This window comes from Schizophyllum commune, assembly GCF_000143185.2.
Source record: "Schizophyllum commune H4-8 unplaced genomic scaffold SCHCOscaffold_1, whole genome shotgun sequence".
NCBI lineage: Eukaryota > Fungi > Basidiomycota > Agaricomycetes > Agaricales > Schizophyllaceae > Schizophyllum > Schizophyllum commune.
The window spans coordinates 1,479,415-1,496,418 of record NW_026089538.1 but is presented as its reverse complement, the minus strand read 5'-3'; the positions used below and the strand labels follow the sequence as shown (position 1 = coordinate 1,496,418).

Sequence of the window (17,004 nt, the reverse complement as noted above, 5' to 3'; positions counted from 1 at the left end):
GGCCTGGAATGAGAACGAGAGAATCTTTAGATGATTCGAAGAACCGCAGGGGCGGAGACCTGCGCGGGAGCTCGATCACTCGGATGTCTAACCTCAAAAGGCCTATCATGCAGCATATGATTGGGGGGCATGGGTACATAGGTGATTTGCAGAGTAGACCGCAAGTGATACCAGATCATAAAAGACACAGAAAGATATGCGATTACTGAGATCAAGGGTGAGCGACGGTACGGGATGTGCAGAGACGAGGGACGTACGTCGACCATCTCGACATCCTGGCTCGTGTTCTTCTTCCTGTCCTTGCGCTCCAAGATCGCCCGCCTGTCCTTGTCAAGCTTGATGGTGGTGATGACAACGTTGCTGGGGTGGATGCCGATCGGGGCAGTTGAGCCGTTAGACTTGTCCCGCTGGACACGGTCGACGTGGATAACCCATTTCTTCCTGTAGACCTGGGTGACCTTGCCCTCCCGACCCTTGTACTTGCCGCGCACAATGCGGACCTCGTCATCCTTGCGGATGGGGAGGGAACGCGTCTGTTGAGCACAAATCAGTTATGCGATCTCTATGCGAGAAATTTGCGACGCACATTGTGCTTGCCGCGGAGCTCCTTCGACAGGGACGAGGACATGATCTTGCGCCGGACGGACGAAGGCGCGTCGAAGTGCGCCTTGCGGGCCTTGCGCCGCGAGGAGGAAACGTCTGCGTGAAATCGTGTCAGAATTCACTCAGGTCATCTGGAGCCCATCTGCGCCATCCAGCGAATTGCGTCTCGCTGAGTCGCTCGTTCGCCCCAATCTTCAGCGGAACGGCGTAGATGGGCCCTCTGAGCAGCGACGTACCCGGGTTGAACTTCATTTTGGGCGACGAGGAGCTTGACGTCGGCGGGCTTGACGAGGGCGGGTCTGTGTTGTGGATTCTTGGCTGGCCCGGGGGCCACGCGAGCGGCGGCCCGAATGCCGCACCGTCACGCACGTGGCTTCCATCATACCTTCCCGTCCCCCATGTCGGAGAAAGTCCGTTCCACGAAGCTCAAGTTCAAGGGAGAGAAGGGCAAGAAGAAGCGCAAGCGCGACGAGGATGACGAGGGTAGGCCAGGAGGCAGCCGCCGCCGCGGAGGAGACGACCTCGAACCAGAAGCATGGGTGCGCCCCGACGCGCCCAACGAGATTCGTGGACCGACATTCATCTACCATCCGTCCGACTCGTCTCCCATCTGCATCACATATAATGCGACAACGAACCGACTTGCTCTTGCGCCTCTTGCCAAAGACGACCCGGAGGAACCCCCTAGCGTGATGGAACGCACTCCCACCGACGTCTCTCAAGTTTGGGTCACCACTCGTGTTGCGGGGTCTCCAACCATCAACTTGCGCACAGGAACTGGGGAGGGAAAGTTCCTCTCCTGTGATGCGCATGGTATCGTTGCTGCCGACCGAGATGCGCGCGGCCCACAAGAAGAATGGACGCCAGTGATCATGTCGGACGGCATGGTCGCTTTCCAGAATGTCTACGAGAAGTACCTCTCTATAGACGAGACCGCTGGTGGCGGCATCCAACTGCGAGGAGATAGTGAAGAAGTAGGCTTCAATGAGCGCTTTTGGGTCAAGATACAGAACAAGTACAAGCAAGAAGCGCACGCGGAGGAGCGGAAGAAGAAGGATGCCGCGGGTCCTCCGGAGATGGACGAGCATGAGATCAAGTGCGTCCTTCACCTTCAATTCTCTATGCACTAGGCTGATATGGCCGGCAGCAAACTTTACCAATCCTTCGGCGGTCGCAATGCGCTTTCGGCTGAGCACAAGAAGGAGGCAAGCATCGGTGTTTCCAGTACAGTCAGATTTGCTGACGGGAATGCAGCTGAAGAAGGCAAAGAAGGAGGGGCGACTAGCGGAGGCCCTGTTGGACCTTCGCTCGAAGTTGAGGAGGTACGTGCACCTAATATATCTAGCTGCATTCCAAGCTAAAGTGGCACTGCAGCGATCGCTTTTGTTGATGAATCTCTGCATCCCTTCCGTCCAACTACCTGTACAGTATCCATGTTCTCATCTGCTCGACGCTCTGCTTCGCAATCACAAGCACAGGTCCGCCGTCTTCGACATATAAGCCAGAACGGCCTTATGCTAAGTCCATCTATCCGTTGCTCGTCGCTAGCTTTCCTGCCGTCGACCGTATCGTTCATCTATATGCATCCTAGACGGCTGATTCACCCTCACGCTGCCAACGCGAGTCTCCCCGTGTTCGGTTGAAAGCGAAAGACCCAAACTGAAGTGCGACGTACGTCTACAGAACAACAGGTGTGCGATTGGGTCTTCAACCGAGATAAGGGCGGGCTAAATGCTTCAGATAACGAGGGTTGTACGACCATCAGGGTACTTCCTAGGTGTCCGAGTAGGGCATCCAGGTGACCTATATTCGCCTCGTGCGAGGCTGAACGTCGCAATCGATAGAGGCTAAAAGTCATTCCTTCCCACGCAAATTCAACATTTCTCACCAAAGTTCAACATGCCGGCACACGCAACGTCCCCTCGCAGGCAGCACGCCCTGGGGCATCGAGTATAAAGGCCGGGATGTGGCTTGCCTATCCAGTCTGACCATATCGACTCGCCATCATGCCTCCTCGGCGTCCTTCCGCGACGACCCAAGCTCCCCGCAGAAGAAGAGACATTGCCGTGCCATCTGATATCACACAGTTACGCACCTGCACTAATCACCAGTTGAAAAGGCACTGGCCCAGCAAATGGGGAGTCCCCGAGCGTACCGCTGCTTATGTGGGGTCCATTTTGTTCGCGCCAAAAGTATGAGCTGACAGTATCGTCAGGAGGCAATCCGTAGCTGTAGTGGCTGGAAGCGGACACGGGACCCAACGGAATTATCGCTGTGCCACTTTGCGGACGAACAGGACCCGCAGCGCTGGCGCGAATACTGTAAGAAGGTGCGCCGGGTGTAGAACTCGCCTTAGATACGCGAAGGCTGAATATGGTTCAGGTCATAACGAAGATTCCGGAACTGCACCGCTATAAGGACGACTGGTTCATTAAGGTTCTCTGGGACCGCTTCGTGCTTAAGCTCAAGAAATCGAAGAGCAAGCAACACAATTTGGAAACAGCGCGTAAACATGAGGAGTCCAGCGTGAGTCTGTTCGCCCCTCGGGCCGGCGCTCGAGCTCATGCAATGGTCGTGGGTTTAGATAGCGCTGGGCGGCGTCTTATATATCGGCAAGCCTCAGGCTCACCATCGCCCGAAGCTCGAGAGCGGAGCCCAGCTTGACTACTCTGCCAGTCTTTGGATGAAACCGTCCGCATCACAGCTTATGGATCATAAAGACGACCTGATCCTTCTGGGGCCCTCGGACACGGTAGAGGACGCTTTGCATGCATCGGTGCGTGAAATCCTAACGCGCTCATGCACGGCACTCACCGCTTATTAGGCGTGGGCGGGGAGCGCTTCCTCTCATCTAACATCGCATCGCTCGGTTTCTACCGCGACCTTGGTCTCGCACGCTCCGGTTAGCTTGAATTGGCCACCGCGAGTAGGTTGATTCTCCTACAGTTGCGTCCAATGCGTTGACCCGTCCCTTTAGCATACAGCTATTCTACCTGCTATGCCATGCGCCATGTGCGACTTCCGACCAGCGATAGAACCGGAAAACAGAAGGGAACTGGAGAAGCTATTCTACAACGTTCATGGCGCGGCTCAACTCCTCCAGGTCCTTAGCGCGGCCGGCATATACCATGATGGGCATGTTGCGGTTATGCGCGGCTGGACGCAAGAGCAGCGCATGATGCTTTGGGAGGAGCTGGTCGCTTGCGACGCAATGACGCCTCTCACGATGCTGGCCTTGGAGGGCTTATTTTCCGAAGAGACAGTCGACATGGACGGTGCCGTCGCCACAGGCTCTGTCGCCTCGCGAACGCAGGAATGGACGATTGCGCGGGACCAGGAGATGATCGATATTGTGGTCGATTCAACAATCTGTGACTCGTTCTTCCGCAGGGCGATGGGCATCGACGAAGAGGAGTATGCCAGCTTTAGAGTTCGTGACGTGTCGGGGTCGTATCATCCAGTTGCTGACCTTTCTCAGAGCACCGTCGAATCATACGCACATATACTGAGGGCAGAATACTATCCGGAAGACCAAAACGAGCAAGACTGGGAAATGGTGGTGAAAGCGGTAAAGCCCACGACCCAGCTGCGGGTGCAGCAGACCAGGCTTACGTGGATTGTAGATCATGAGAGATATACCTACGCTAGCGGAGTACGAAGCGCTTTGGCCCGTCGAGGCCATGTTGCGTCGTATCATCAATGAGAATGGACATGTTCAGCGTGCAGCGGGAGAAGTGAAACCGGTAGGTCCCTTGTACACGTTCGTGAAAGGCGCGTTGTTGACCTACAAGCGCAGCCCTCGGTAGTCGCTACAATTCGTCGAATGCTCATGGTACGTCTCATGCGCCCTCTTTTTCTGCTCGTAAGTGTAGGCTGACACCTCCGCCAGCCGGAAGGCATGAATCGCTGCACCCAGCACCCAGCCGTCAACCACGCGGAGATTTCTTCCCTCTGTAGCGACTTCCTGAAGAAGGCCGGCATCTCCGAGCTTACACCTTTCATGGTCTCCGCCGGAATACACAACGACGTGGGGTTTTCGATGCTCTGCAGGCAAGACGAGACAGCCAGAGACCTTGTCATCCAGGCGGCGAAGGGCCACATCACCCTCTTCCAGCGGCTTGCTCTGAAGTTCGCGCTGAGGAAAGTTGACGAAGATGGGTATATCTAAAGCACTACATGACGTTTGTCTCGAGGCTAGCATTTTGATTCTCTGGCGACGGCCCGGACGCACCGCCGGGTACACAATAAACTTCTTGTGCATCGACCAAGCTGCCTCTTGGTAAGATGGTGAACAAAATCTGTTGTGAAGATAGTCCTGAAATATCGTTTCTTGAGGATGAACAAGAACGGTCATCAGCAACTGGGAAGCTGGCGTCAACAGCTTGTTCGACTTGCACGGGCGGTGTTCGGCAAATGCCGCTCAGTCACGGTGACCAAATTTGCTGATCGTGACATCGCCCGAGCAAGTGTCCCTTCACCAGTTCTTTCATCTCTTCACGTTAAAGCCCGTTCTCCATCATGTCCGGCACGACCGAAGGCCAAGTCCCTACTTTCAAGCTCGTCCTCGGTGCGCGTTCTCTCCAGCTCACGGTGTGCAACACGCTCTGACGCGCGCCTAACCTTTGTTGTTCATCGATGTCGCGATCCACTTGTCCTTCTCCCTCCGACCACCTCTCGTACACTCACATCGCGCGTTAACCATGGATTTCTGTGACATGCAGTCGGTGATGGCGGTACGGGGAAGACGACCTTCGTCAAGGTGCGCCCGATCGACGCGACTGCCTCCGATCTCACTCTGATCATCCTACTCCTCAGCGCCACTTGACGGGTGAATTCGAGAAGAAGTACATCGGTAGGCCACCTGAACATAGCGCCATAATCGCGCGCCGTGCTTATACATCTCGTCTTTCAAGCCACCCTTGGTGTCGAGGTCCACCCGCTATCCTTCACAACCAACTTCGGCACGATCTGCTTTAACGTCTGGGACACCGCCGGCCAGGAGAAGTTCGGTGGTCTCCGCGATGGCTACTACATCCAGGGCCAGTGCGGTATCATCATGTTCGATGTCACCTCCAGAATCACCTACAAGAATGTGCCCAACTGGCATCGCGACCTCGAGCGCGTTTGCGAGAACATTCCCATCGTCCTGTGCGGTAACAAGGTTGACGTGAAGGTACGTCACAAATGTGCTGGGTCATACGGATTATTGACGCCAGTCGTGCATGTAGGAGCGGAAGGTCAAGACGGGCCAGGTCACCTTCCACCGCAAGAAGAACCTCCAGTACTTCGAGATCTCCGCGAAGTCCAACTACAACTTCGAAAAGCCCTTCCTTTGGCTTGCCAGGAAGCTCGTTGGGTGCGTGGTCGTGTACCCTGACTAAGGGTGGTAACCGATCTGCCTTCCAGCAACCCGTCTCTGGAGTTCGTGGCTGCTCCCGCTTTGGCGCCGGCAGAGGTCCAGGTCGACTCCCAGCTGATGGCCCAGTACGACGAGGAGTTGAAGAAGGTTTGTGCTCCGCGTCGCTGGAGAAGTGGCTTACCTAATCGTCCTGCCCACAGGCCGAGGCCGTCCCGCTCCCGGAAGAGGACGAGGACCTGTAATTGTATCCTTGACGGCTTCTGCTACTCTACACCTTTCTTCCATCAATCCAACGACGAGCACTGTGCAATACATGATTTACCGGCTTCCCCTTTCCTCTTCACTTGCATCGCTATGAATAAATACTGTACTAGCGCCCTCGTCGTTTCCTGTGTCCTTGCGAGATTTAGGCCATGTATTACGAGCCTGGATTAGACATTGAAGAGATTCTACTTTCTGGGGATGGCACCTTTGGCTGTGGGCTGTATCATCAAGCACGGTGAGACTTGGAAGTATGCGTAGAAGACCTCGAAGTCGGTCAGACCACAGAGATGAACCAATATGAGTACAAATGGAGATAGCAAGCGTGAGGCGGCCATTAGCCGACGGCCGTCCGTCTTGACGGCCCGGATCCCCTCCGGTAACTCCTTCAATTCTGGGTCCCTTCACAGTCTCTTTCAGCCTTGCGCACTTTGACTGGCGCATCGACTCGGGGTTCCTTCCGACAATTACTGCTCTTGCTCTGATCCTCCTCCTTATCCATGTAGCTCGCTCATGCACAACGTAAAGGGCTGCCTGCTGGGGCAGTAGGACAGGGACTTCGCGGGTTCTCGCCGCGCGGAGGCCATGCTATGAACACATTGATAACAAGGGTGCATGCGAAGTGACTCGAAAGTGTTGTCAGGTCAGTTTTCATTTGTAAGGCCTTAAATACTGTCGGTGGTGGGGCACATCGATAGGACGTTGTGCCCTCTTCCCTCCAAAAGCCGCCATGGCCAGCAACGTCGACCAGGAGTCCAAGCAGCCCGTCCAGGTTGTCAGCCAGCCTGTGCCCAGCGCTCCCGCAGTCACGACAGGTGTCGTAGAGGGCGCTGAGGTCGAAGTTATACCCAGAAACAAGCTGGCAATTGTTGGTCCCCCAACGCACTCTCTCACAGTGCCTCGTGATTGAGCATGGTGCGCCAGGTATTTCCAGCCTTAATGTTGTCGTTATTCCTCTCCGCATTGGATCAGGTATGTGAGTAAGGATACATGGAGACGCATGCTGACCCAGCCTTGCAGACCATCGTCGCTACTGTTCTGCCCAAGATTGTCAACTCTTTGTATGGCGGTAAAAGCTATAGTTGGGTCGGGAGGTACAGAGAATGCCCATATGCTGGGACACGACCTAACGCACGCTGCAGCGCGTACCTGTTAGGATCTGCTGCTCTAGGTCCGCTATACGGCAAGCTGTCAGATTTGTTGGGTCGCAAGCCCATCTTGTTCAGCAGTATATTCCTTTTCCTGGTGAGCGGTTTCGCACACATTCCACCGTGATATACTGAATTGCCCTCAGATTGGCTCCGCATTATGCGGCGCCGCGCAAAACATGGTACTTCTCATTCTGCAAAATGGGGCAGCCTTCGTTCACTTCGCTTATTCTGCTTCGATAGAACTGGCTCATCGCCAGTCGTGCCGTTCAGGGTGTGGGTGGAGGAGGCATCACGCAGATGGTATGAGGTGGACGTGAACCAGGCTCACCAGACACTGACCTCAGGCCAGTTCTTTACGCTCTTGGGGGATCTTGTACCCCTTGAGAAGTAAGTGCCATGCAGCTGTATGCATGCCCAGACGCTCACACGAGTAGGCGGGCAAAGTACGGTGCGCTGATTGCGTGCACCTGGACGCTGGCCAGGCATGCTCCGACGTTTCCCTCGTGGAGACATGCTGAATATAGTTCCTAGCCTTGTCGGTCCGGTCATTGGCGGGGTTAGTTGCCCTCTCTTTGCCCCCGGAATAAGCTGATAGGCGACCTTTTAGGCCCTCGCGGATCACTCGTCCTGGCGGTGGTGTTTCTGGATTAATCTTCCCTCCGGCGGCGTCGCTGCCACCCTTCTATTCTTCTTCCTCCACACCGCGCCGCATCAGGGGCAAACACTAAGCCACCATATACGGACCTTCGACTTCCTCGGCCTCTTCCTTATCATCGCCGGAATCGTCTGCTTCCTGCTAGGCTTGAACTTTGGGGAGACATCATGTGCGTGGGAGCATCTTTGCGCGCACTTATGCAGGCCTGAAGCAGCTTGTAGGGTCGACGCCGCAGACGATCTCGCTTTTGGTAATCGGCGTCCTCCTTTTGGTTGCGGGAGGCGTCAATGAGGTGTACACGACAAGGGACCCCATTATTCCCAAGCGGATGTTCAAGGTTAGGCAGTATACATTCACGTCCGTGTCCCCTCGCTGAGCTGCTGTAGGCCAGGACGCCTGTCGCTTTGATGGCTAGCTCCTCGAGCGTATCGTTCACGTACATGCAAGGTATGTAATACACCGCCCGTCTTCATTGTACAATAGCTGATGCGCCGCAGCTGCTTTTTATCTGCCGGTGTACTTCCAAGTAATGGGTGCGTCGGCCACGACATCGGGTCTTTGGTAGGTCGTAAACCCGTCGGTGTTTGATCCTGCGCCGGATAATACATTTTCAGGACACTGTCGTTCCTGCTTGGTGCTTGCGTGACCTCGCTCTCCGCTGGGATGACGATTTCGCGCATAGGCAAATATCGACCTTTCATCTGGACGTTCAGCGTTGTTTATTGTCTCGGTTATGGCTTGATGATCAAGCTGGACAATGACTCTTCGACGTGAGTTGCGCACATGTTGTTCTCGATACATGAGCTCAGAGGTGTTCGCAGGGCGGAGAAAATCGTATTCCCCTTACTTGCCGGTCTAGGGTGTGGTCCGATGTTCCAGGTGGGGGTGCTTTCGGGAGTTCCCAGACGAACGCTCACCTCGCAATACAGACGAACCTCATCGCCATGCACGCTTCAATGCCTGTGAAGGACATGGCGACCGCTACTGGCGCACTTACTTTTATGAGGTGAGTTTTTCGCTCGAGTTTGCGCGCAGTTCTGACTCGGCAAAGAACGCTTTCATCCACCTCGGGCCTGTCTGTAGGCCAGACCATCTTGACGAACGTACGTACACTTGGCCATAGACTCGGAATTACCATTGATATTTTCTCCAGACCTTGCGCAAGAAGCTCGCTGGCGTAGAAGGGATTGGTTTCGACCCTGCGTCTGGTGCAGGGCTCGACAACATCGCCATGATTCACCAGATTTCTGTGCGTATTCCCTGTCGATAAGCACGGCAAACGGGAGGCTTAAGGAACTTCTTTCAGGATCCCGAGCTTCGTCGACGCGTAACCCACGCATTCGTGCAGTCCATAAGCACGATATGGATCGTCAACACGGCGATTCTCGGTGCAGTCATCTTCGTCGGTGCGTCTTCCCCGCCGTGATCGATAACCTGCGAAGAGCGCTCACGCTGCTATGACTAACAGTATTACTCATACGGAGTTATCCGCTCAAGAGACCCACCGTACAAGCCGCGAAGGACGAGGCTGAAGAGACCGTCGTTGGCCCTGGCGTCGAAGGAGACCTCGAGAGTCAGCCTGCTAGCAAGGCCCCGACCATAGCTAATTCACCGTCCGCGGAGAAGGCGAACACATAGAGAAATCGACACAACAAGAAATGCATTAAAATACGCACTCTATTTGGCTCGGAATTTGAGGAGCCAAGATTATGGAGAGAGTGCGAAGGAAAGGGAGAGTAGGACAGCGCCACGACTCGTTTTAAGCACCCGCACTTCTTGATGATCATCAGTCTGCTCAATCAGCTTCGCGTTGTTCGCTAGCCATCGGCTCTGTATAGTCTCGCATGTCCCTTCCTTCCGCACTTCCTACCGACTCGGCAGCACGGATAGTCTCGCTGCTCGAGGTTGAGGAGGGGATGAGTTGAACTCGATCACGTGGGTCGCATGTTACCGCCTTGCCGCGGCGACGTCAGTAGCAGGCCGGGCCGGCCGCGGCGTCTATTCCTGCCACTGGTGACTGTGCTCGGAAAGTTTCAATAATTATGAGGGCCAGCGAGATCCGTCTTCCTACCTCCATCTCCTGCAGAGCCAGACCCCCTCGCCGTCGCGCACAATGTCGGCAGAACAGCGCTCACAGTCGAGGGAAGCGGCGTCAGAGGCCACAGTCGCTCACGAAGGTCCAGAGAACGCGCCTACAGCTGATGTCAAGGAAAAGCCTGGCGCGTCGTGGCGCGCTAACGAGACACACGTCCTCCCGCATAACAACCTCCCCGTCGTACGTGTCAGTGCCCTCTAGTGTGCGGCAGTTACTAACGAGGGGGAACAGGTGTTCGCAGGGTTCATGCTCACTATATTCCTTGCCGCACTTGACCAAGTATGCATACATCCCCCTTCACCGATCGCGCCTAACAGCAAACTAGACCATTGTCGCCACCGCCTTGCCCACGATCGTCGAGCAGCTTGGGGGAGGGGACAACTACAGCTGGGTTGGAAGGTGCGCCTTGTGCCACATGACACCATTTGCTGAGATCTGACCCCTTGAATAGCGCATACCTCCTCGCATCGGCGTCCCTTGGTCCACTGTACGGAAAGCTATCCGATCTAACCGGAAGAAAGCCCATTCTGTACGGCAGCATCCTCATCTTCTTGGTAAGTCTCCTCCCCTCTCAACTCTCACTCTCATTCATAACTCCCACAGATAGGATCTGCGCTATGCGGCGCCGCACAGTCAATGGTACGGATAGCATCCGTCTCGCAGGCCTCACGCGCACAACTGAGTCATCACCATCTTTAGACCTGGCTCATCATCGCAAGAGCAGTACAGGGAATCGGCGGCGGAGGTATTATGATTCTGGTAAGTCTGTCATCGCCGCCTAGTCCACGGCTAGTTCATCCTCGCCAGGTCAATATTACCATCAGCGATATTGTCCCCCTGCAAAAGTAGGTACTTGCTCATGTCTCGAGGAATGTGATAGCTGACCAGTATATTCTAAGGCGTGGTCTGTACGGAGGCCTCATCGGTTCAACATGGGGTACGTGCTCAGTCAGACATGTTACGAGCGCGAGGCTAACTTCATGAACAGGCATTGCGAGGTGAGCTCAACGGCGAGTGTTGTGCCACATCATCTAATCTCCCTCGCAGTATCGTCGGTCCTTTGCTCGGAGGCGTAAGCACAGCATCTTACTCGTATTCTTACATCTTCCTCACCTCACGCATAGGTCTTCACAGACCACGTATCATGGCGATGGTGAGCGTATTGTACCTTCAGCTCGGAGCGCATACTGACCCTCATCCAGGTGCTTCTTCATCAACCTGTGCGAATTTCTAGACAAGTCCTGTTTCCTATATCTAATCCACCCGCAGGCCAACCGGTGGCTTCGCAATAGCCGTCCTGTTCTTCTTCCTCCACCTGAACCCGCATCAAGGACGCAGCCTCCGCGAGCACGTCGCCGCTTTCGACTTTGTCGGCCTCTTCCTCATCGTCGGCGGTGTCATCTGCTTGTTGTTGGGCTTCAACTTCAGCGAGAAGAGGTGGGATGATGCGAAGACCATTGCGCTCCTTGTGGTTGGCGGATGCCTACTGGTCTGCGCTGGCATCAACGAGTGGTTCACGTCGCGCGAACCCATCATTCCGCCACGGTTGTTCAAGGCGGGTTGCTAAGCTTGCGACGCGGGTTTCAGAACATGCGCTGACGACCCCCGATAGACGCGGACTACAGGGCTCATACTGCTGTCAAGCTTCCTGCACGCAGTCACGTTCTTCGAAGGTCAGCAAATCTCAGTGAACGCCCGTCACCTCACTGACAGCCCGCCCAGGAGCGTACTACTTGCCTCTATACTATCAGATCCTGGGCAGCTCTGCGACAGGCGCCGGCGTAAGGTGCGTTTTTCTCTCACGGACAAGCGTTCCTCGGCCATGGACAGGCGTCTCTCGGGCAAATTCGGCCTCATATGGCTATGCGGATTGACACTCCTTCTGTGCAGGATGATCCCCTTCTCGCTGGGTGCCGCGCTCATGTCCGCCGCGAGCGGGATCATCGTGAGCAAGACGGGCGACTACCGCTGGCTTATGATGATTACCTACGCGGTGTTCTGCCTCGGGTATGGCTTGATGACGATGCTGGATGACCAGTCGAGCAAGTGTGTGCTTTGTGTTGTCGTGAGCTATGTGGGGAGAGCTAACGCCTCGTCAGTGCTGTCAAGGAGATTCTACCGCTCATTGCTGCCCTTGGGCTCGGTGCGAACTTCCAGGTGGGTGTCATTCGTGGTATTTGTTGCATACTCTGACTCCTAAACAGACACCGCTCATTGCTCTGGTACGCCCTACATTTGAATGCTTTTGGAGTATATCACTGACACACCCTCGCGTTGTAGCAAGCAGCAATGCCCATCAAGGACATGGCGACATCGACGGGCGCCTTCGCATTCATTCGTACCATTGGTGGCACCGTCGGCGTCTCTATCGGGCAGACCATCTTCACGAGCGTAAGTGGTGCTTATACACAAACAGGTCAAGTAGCTGAGTCGATGCGCGCAGACCCTTAACAATCGCTTGTCCAAGATTCCGAACAACCCATATGCAGGCTCGGCCGGCGGCTACTCGGAGGACGTGAGGCAGTTGAAGAACATTGCGGTGAGTCGAGCGCTTCTTCAGATCCTGCTCCGTGGTTGTCGTGAGCGTTTGCGCATGTTGTGGCGCGGGCGTCTCTGCCTTGTCTTGTGCGCGCGCTCGCACCTTGCGTGGCGCGGGCGCTGGCCTTGCACTTCAGCAGCAGTGCTGACATGTCGCATCCTAGGACCCGGTACTTCGCCAACAGGTGATTCATGCGTTCTCGCGAGGAGTCAGCACAATTTGGATAGCCAGCACACCTATGGTCGGCGTCGCGTTTATCATGGGTACGCATTTTGGCCCACAAGTAGGCTTGACGACGCTTACCGACATCCTCATCAGTCCTCTTCCTCCGCAAGTACACCCTCAAGCGCACAGTCGTGCAGACCGCCAAGGCCGCCGGTGGCGACGCGGACGTCGAGAAGGGCGGTGATGCAACGGCCGCGGAAGACCGGGAAAGCAAGGAGGGCGTTGAGCAGGTGCAGACGCGGACGAACGAGACGCTTCAGACACGCACGACCGATACGAAGGGAAGCGAGACGCGAGAGGGCAGTGTGGTTCGCGACGACGCGACTGTTCGACCGGGGACAGCGGAGTCGGGGAAGGAGAAGGTTTAAGTTCGAAAAGGAAAACATTCGACTCCGGTATGGGAAGGTCGCAGAGTTACGAAGGAGCTCGTGCTTATGTTTGGAGGCACGGCTCACATTTTGGGACTCACTGCATAGGGAAGGACCACTAGTAGAGGGTGGAATGACCACGCACGACATAGAAAAGGCATCTTACTTGCTAGTTACCACATCATTTAGATGTTTAATTTACGACCTTTACTTGACTGCTTTCCTCTGAATATAGCTTAACTTGCGAGCGTACAAGTACAAAGACGGCTTGAGAGATGGAGGAGCATCAAAAGTCGGACAGTGTGCACGACGCGAACATCGCATGGGAAGCTGGAGGGAGGGCAGGCACCGGCCGAGTGAAGGGTACCGTACTGTATTGAGATGCACGACAGATGCAGATAGTGAGAAACAGTGACACGACGCCTGAGATTTGGTGACTGCCGGTAGACTTCGTGAAGGTACAGGAAACGTAGCGTGGGTCATCCCCAAGACTTCGAGGTCATGCAGTCCTGATTCTGCGCATAGCCTAGCCATAAGCGCGTCATACAGTCGAGTAGAGGCATTGCGACCGCCTGTCTTCGTCCATGGATTCATCGGAGTCTTCGTAGGAGAGGCACGGCCACTGAGGGTATGGAAGCCAAGTCATGGGGGCGACCTACCGGCCTGCTGATCAGCGTAGTGCATTGGCATCTGCCTGGCGTATCATCTAAGTGTTGCCGAGGTCACATCTGAGTGGTTCGTGGGACGTGCGCGAGACGTGATAGGCGATGGGTACGACGTGCAGGTGCCCGTCAGTGACGAGTAGCTCCACTAGACGCGAAGGTAGACCGGGGCAGAGATCAGCAGAGGCGCAGAGGGACCCATGACCACCGCGGTTGCCTTGCGAGGTGGGTGTAGAGGGCGAAAGAACGTCGGGCGACGTGACTGAGTTTAGCATATAGTTGCTGCGATGCTGGGAAGCGGTCGCTAGAGCGGCCGATGACTTCCGTTACATGTGAGATGTTTGGTCTGTACGGTCCGGACGACAGCGGAGAGGGCGATGCGGCTGCGACGTGCAGGGCGCATCGGCCCCGTGGGTGACGGGGGCGGCACAAGGTACGGAGGGCACAGCTCGGGGGCGGGGCGATTAGACGTGGGCGTCTAAGAATCGATAACCAAGGCGCTTGTTGCTGGAAGAGCAGCGAGGGCTGATTTTGTGGGCGCAGGTCAAGATGAAGATGGGTTTGCTGTGCAGAGAACCTTGATGGTGATCAAGGGGCCCAAGGAGGCGCTCTGATAAGTCGAGGAGGGCGGGAATCGGGCGTCTACGGGCAAGCGCCCAAAGCGTTCCCATAACAGAGACCTTCGGCGAGTCCGTGCCACACTGGTGCGCAACTCGAGACCCCCGCATCGTATAGAGGGAGAGCGCACGAGAAAGCGTCTCGACTTTGCCCAGCTTTGTCCACGCGGCCCAGCACGTGCCCTTGAGCGGGGACCGGAGATATTTCCCTCAAATTCCTGCCCTCCGTCCGTCTCTTCTCTTTCACGCCCCGCGCAACATGCCATCCTACGGCCTCCTTCACCCTCCGGCACCGGCAGATGCACCGGCCGACCATCGTGTCCCACCCGCCCAGGTCAAGACATGCACGTCGTGCAACTGCGCTCTTGGCGGCGACCCCTCCTCCATTCTCGCCGCTGCGCCCGGTGCAGACGCCCCCGTTTGTGGACGCTGCCGCGAGCATGCACGCGACCCGCGCACGCAGCAGACGCAGCCCTCACAGCCGCAGGACTGCCGTCAGCTCCATCACGTCGTCCCCGACAGCCCAGTCTTCCCCCCTGCGCAGCCGGTGGCGATAGTGCAGCCCAAATCTGAATACGAGCAAGACATCTACGATGCCACCTCGTCCCCAGATTGCGACCGCCAGCCCTTTCGGGTCGGCTTCCCTGCGTCGGGCTCCCTGGCGCAGGACGACCGTCATGACGGTGCACAGGCCCCGCGCCACCATCAGAAGTTCGCGCAGCTCAGGATCAAACCCCCAACGCCGTCGCCGTCGCACGCCTCCCTGTCGCCCGAGAGCAGCTTCGCCAGTCCGCGCAGCCCGCTCGGCGCCCCCGCCCTGTCCGATCCCCTTGTTGACATCACGTACCTGCGAGTCCGACCGCAAGCCCATCACTGCCTTTACCCAGGAGCGACGTTTACCGGCACCCAGAAGAGCGGTCGAAATTCGTACGACGTCAACGTCACGATCATGGTGCGTGGCAACTGTACTCGCGCTAAACCTCCCATTGACGTCGCCCTCCGCCGCAGGACGTTGACTTTGACGCCTCGTTCCTCTGTGGTTACCTCAGTATCCGTGGTCTCACTGACGACTGGCCCGAGCTGACAACGTATTTCGATGCCGAAATTGTTGGCAGCCGACATGGGTTCCTCACGCGGAAGTGGAACGCTTCCGAACAGGACGATATGATGCACTGGCAGCGGTTCCCGGCATTCAAGGCGCTCAAGCACGAGTTGCAGAAGCCCAGCTACACCCTCCCCGACCGTGACCGCGGTGCGATCTTCATGCGCTGGAAGGAACGGTTCCTCGTCCCGGATCACCGTGTGCAGGACATCAATGGTGCCAGCTTCGCAGGTAAGTGGCGATGAAATCTTCTGCCACGCCCATCCCTCCACCACCGCGCAGTTCCACCGTTCGTCCAAGTCTGAACGCCCATCTCGGCAAATGATAACCACGAATAGCATTCCCTGACGGGGAGTATGTGGTGGAACACAGCGTGGTCCGCTAGTGTTGATGTCTGTCACTCGAGCTGGTAGCCTGACCCTCGCTTAGGCTTCTACTACGTCTGCGTGGACTTCAACTCCTCGACGCACCGGTCTGCAGGGCACATGCCTGATATGCCGGAAGACGTCATGGAAGAGGATGTTGACCCGTCCCTAATGCCTTCTGGGAAACCAGAACCGCCGCCTATGTCGCCGTCCAGTCCTCGCCGTCGTCGAGAATCGATGGGCGTGGGTGTGCGTCGCCGGTCGAGCAGTCGGCGACCGCCTCCTGCGCTCGCGGGACCTGGGACGGCGACGATGAATGGCTTCTACTACCACCAAAACTCGGAACCGTCAGTACAACCCAAGCGAATTCGCAGGCAACCTACTGACCCTCACTAGATACCAGCAGTTATCACTGTCGCATGTCCCCCAGGTTGGCTCGTCGAGCTTCGAGTTCTGTTGATGGGATTGCTGCTGCTTTCTCTTGGGCGCTTGCCTGCTCGCACGTAGGGTTGGCAGATGCCTCTCTTTGCGGTGACGGTGTGGAGCCGCGCCCATATACCTCTGTGTCGTACGCTTTCTCGTAGTGAATCCTCCGGATATGTACTTACCTGCCCCACTCCCCCTGTACCTATATCTTGCAACGCATCCATATCTTAACCCTCTCTTGACTGTGGACCTGAGAAGCGTTCGTTTGCCTCAAGTTGATGCTGTTGTTTTGATTCAGTAGCGGAAGATGGACCCACAACAACCCACCCGGAGGAACATTTCCGATGACGCACGTCCTGGTACGCGCCTATCTCGCGCTTGTCCTCCAATTGGCCGCTGGTCCATCCCATGATCCCACTCTTCTTCGCGTTCTTGCCCACCTGATGTTGACGGCCTGATGATCTGAATCCTGCGGACGCCATGGTGCGCTCTACAATGCGCGTGAAAACGCGTCCGGCAATGTCAAAAGCCAAGCCTGGGGACGGAGACGGGAATCGTGGGGGAACAACTCATTCC

At 56.2% G+C, this 17,004-nt stretch overlaps 7 protein-coding genes across 7 annotated transcripts; 6 read left to right on the top strand and 1 right to left on the bottom strand.

Moving 5' to 3' along the window:
- Positions 1 to 51: 51 nt before the first annotated feature.
- On the bottom strand, positions 52 to 894 carry SCHCODRAFT_02561057 (60S ribosomal protein L26). The gene is made up of 4 exons (XM_003036028.2): positions 840 to 894; positions 587 to 699; positions 258 to 533; positions 52 to 205 (listed from the first exon to the last, which is right to left on the bottom strand). Exons 1-4 carry the CDS (start codon positions 853 to 855, stop codon positions 203 to 205), a joined length of 408 nt encoding a protein of 135 aa, XP_003036074.1. The 5' UTR covers positions 856 to 894; the 3' UTR covers positions 52 to 202.
- Positions 895 to 998: 104 nt separating this feature from the next.
- Positions 999 to 2,127, top strand: SCHCODRAFT_01119233 (uncharacterized protein; the record flags this gene model as incomplete). The annotated part of the gene is made up of 4 exons (XM_003035223.2): positions 999 to 1,699; positions 1,751 to 1,820; positions 1,858 to 1,925; positions 1,978 to 2,127. 4 exons carry the CDS (start codon positions 1,002 to 1,004, stop codon positions 1,991 to 1,993), a joined length of 852 nt encoding a protein of 283 aa, XP_003035269.1. The 3' UTR covers positions 1,994 to 2,127.
- Positions 2,128 to 2,514: 387 nt separating this feature from the next.
- SCHCODRAFT_02605654 (uncharacterized protein) lies at positions 2,515 to 3,714 on the top strand (the record flags this gene model as incomplete). Its single annotated transcript, XM_050344175.1, has 6 exons — positions 2,515 to 2,768; positions 2,819 to 2,932; positions 2,986 to 3,129; positions 3,188 to 3,379; positions 3,428 to 3,529; positions 3,581 to 3,714. Coding segments are annotated over exons 1-6 (845 nt in total), but the record flags the coding sequence as incomplete, so codon positions are not given.
- A 1,352-nt stretch (positions 3,715 to 5,066) lies between these two features.
- On the top strand, positions 5,067 to 6,438 carry SCHCODRAFT_02605647 (GTP-binding nuclear protein). The gene is made up of 7 exons (XM_003035224.2): positions 5,067 to 5,170; positions 5,325 to 5,362; positions 5,419 to 5,455; positions 5,517 to 5,776; positions 5,832 to 5,959; positions 6,010 to 6,109; positions 6,163 to 6,438. The coding sequence occupies exons 1-7, from the start codon at positions 5,122 to 5,124 to the stop codon at positions 6,202 to 6,204; spliced, it is 654 nt and encodes a 217-aa protein (XP_003035270.1). The 5' UTR covers positions 5,067 to 5,121; the 3' UTR covers positions 6,205 to 6,438.
- Positions 6,439 to 6,725: 287 nt separating this feature from the next.
- Positions 6,726 to 9,835, top strand: SCHCODRAFT_0256167 (MFS general substrate transporter). The gene is made up of 19 exons (XM_003035225.1): positions 6,726 to 7,091; positions 7,148 to 7,195; positions 7,244 to 7,317; positions 7,366 to 7,468; positions 7,518 to 7,553; positions 7,615 to 7,674; positions 7,724 to 7,761; positions 7,906 to 7,930; positions 7,982 to 8,198; positions 8,233 to 8,366; positions 8,416 to 8,476; positions 8,527 to 8,590; positions 8,644 to 8,799; positions 8,851 to 8,908; positions 8,959 to 9,035; positions 9,081 to 9,132; positions 9,183 to 9,278; positions 9,336 to 9,435; positions 9,498 to 9,835. Exons 1-19 carry the CDS (start codon positions 6,954 to 6,956, stop codon positions 9,665 to 9,667), a joined length of 1,707 nt encoding a protein of 568 aa, XP_003035271.1. The 5' UTR covers positions 6,726 to 6,953; the 3' UTR covers positions 9,668 to 9,835.
- A 236-nt stretch (positions 9,836 to 10,071) lies between these two features.
- On the top strand, positions 10,072 to 13,525 carry SCHCODRAFT_02605636 (MFS general substrate transporter). Its single transcript, XM_050344174.1, has 22 exons — positions 10,072 to 10,304; positions 10,356 to 10,403; positions 10,450 to 10,523; positions 10,576 to 10,678; positions 10,728 to 10,763; positions 10,824 to 10,883; positions 10,932 to 10,969; positions 11,024 to 11,061; positions 11,113 to 11,122; positions 11,172 to 11,196; positions 11,249 to 11,277; positions 11,327 to 11,344; positions 11,394 to 11,679; positions 11,737 to 11,797; positions 11,847 to 11,910; positions 12,015 to 12,170; positions 12,224 to 12,281; positions 12,329 to 12,346; positions 12,405 to 12,515; positions 12,568 to 12,663; positions 12,827 to 12,926; positions 12,982 to 13,525. Exons 1-22 carry the CDS (start codon positions 10,143 to 10,145, stop codon positions 13,254 to 13,256), a joined length of 1,866 nt encoding a protein of 621 aa, XP_050202792.1. The 5' UTR covers positions 10,072 to 10,142; the 3' UTR covers positions 13,257 to 13,525.
- Positions 13,526 to 14,653: 1,128 nt separating this feature from the next.
- SCHCODRAFT_02605634 (uncharacterized protein) lies at positions 14,654 to 16,663 on the top strand. The gene is made up of 4 exons (XM_003035227.2): positions 14,654 to 15,487; positions 15,544 to 15,868; positions 16,067 to 16,349; positions 16,399 to 16,663. Exons 1-4 carry the CDS (start codon positions 14,795 to 14,797, stop codon positions 16,460 to 16,462), a joined length of 1,365 nt encoding a protein of 454 aa, XP_003035273.2. The 5' UTR covers positions 14,654 to 14,794; the 3' UTR covers positions 16,463 to 16,663.
- The last annotated feature ends 341 nt before the right edge of the window (positions 16,664 to 17,004 follow it).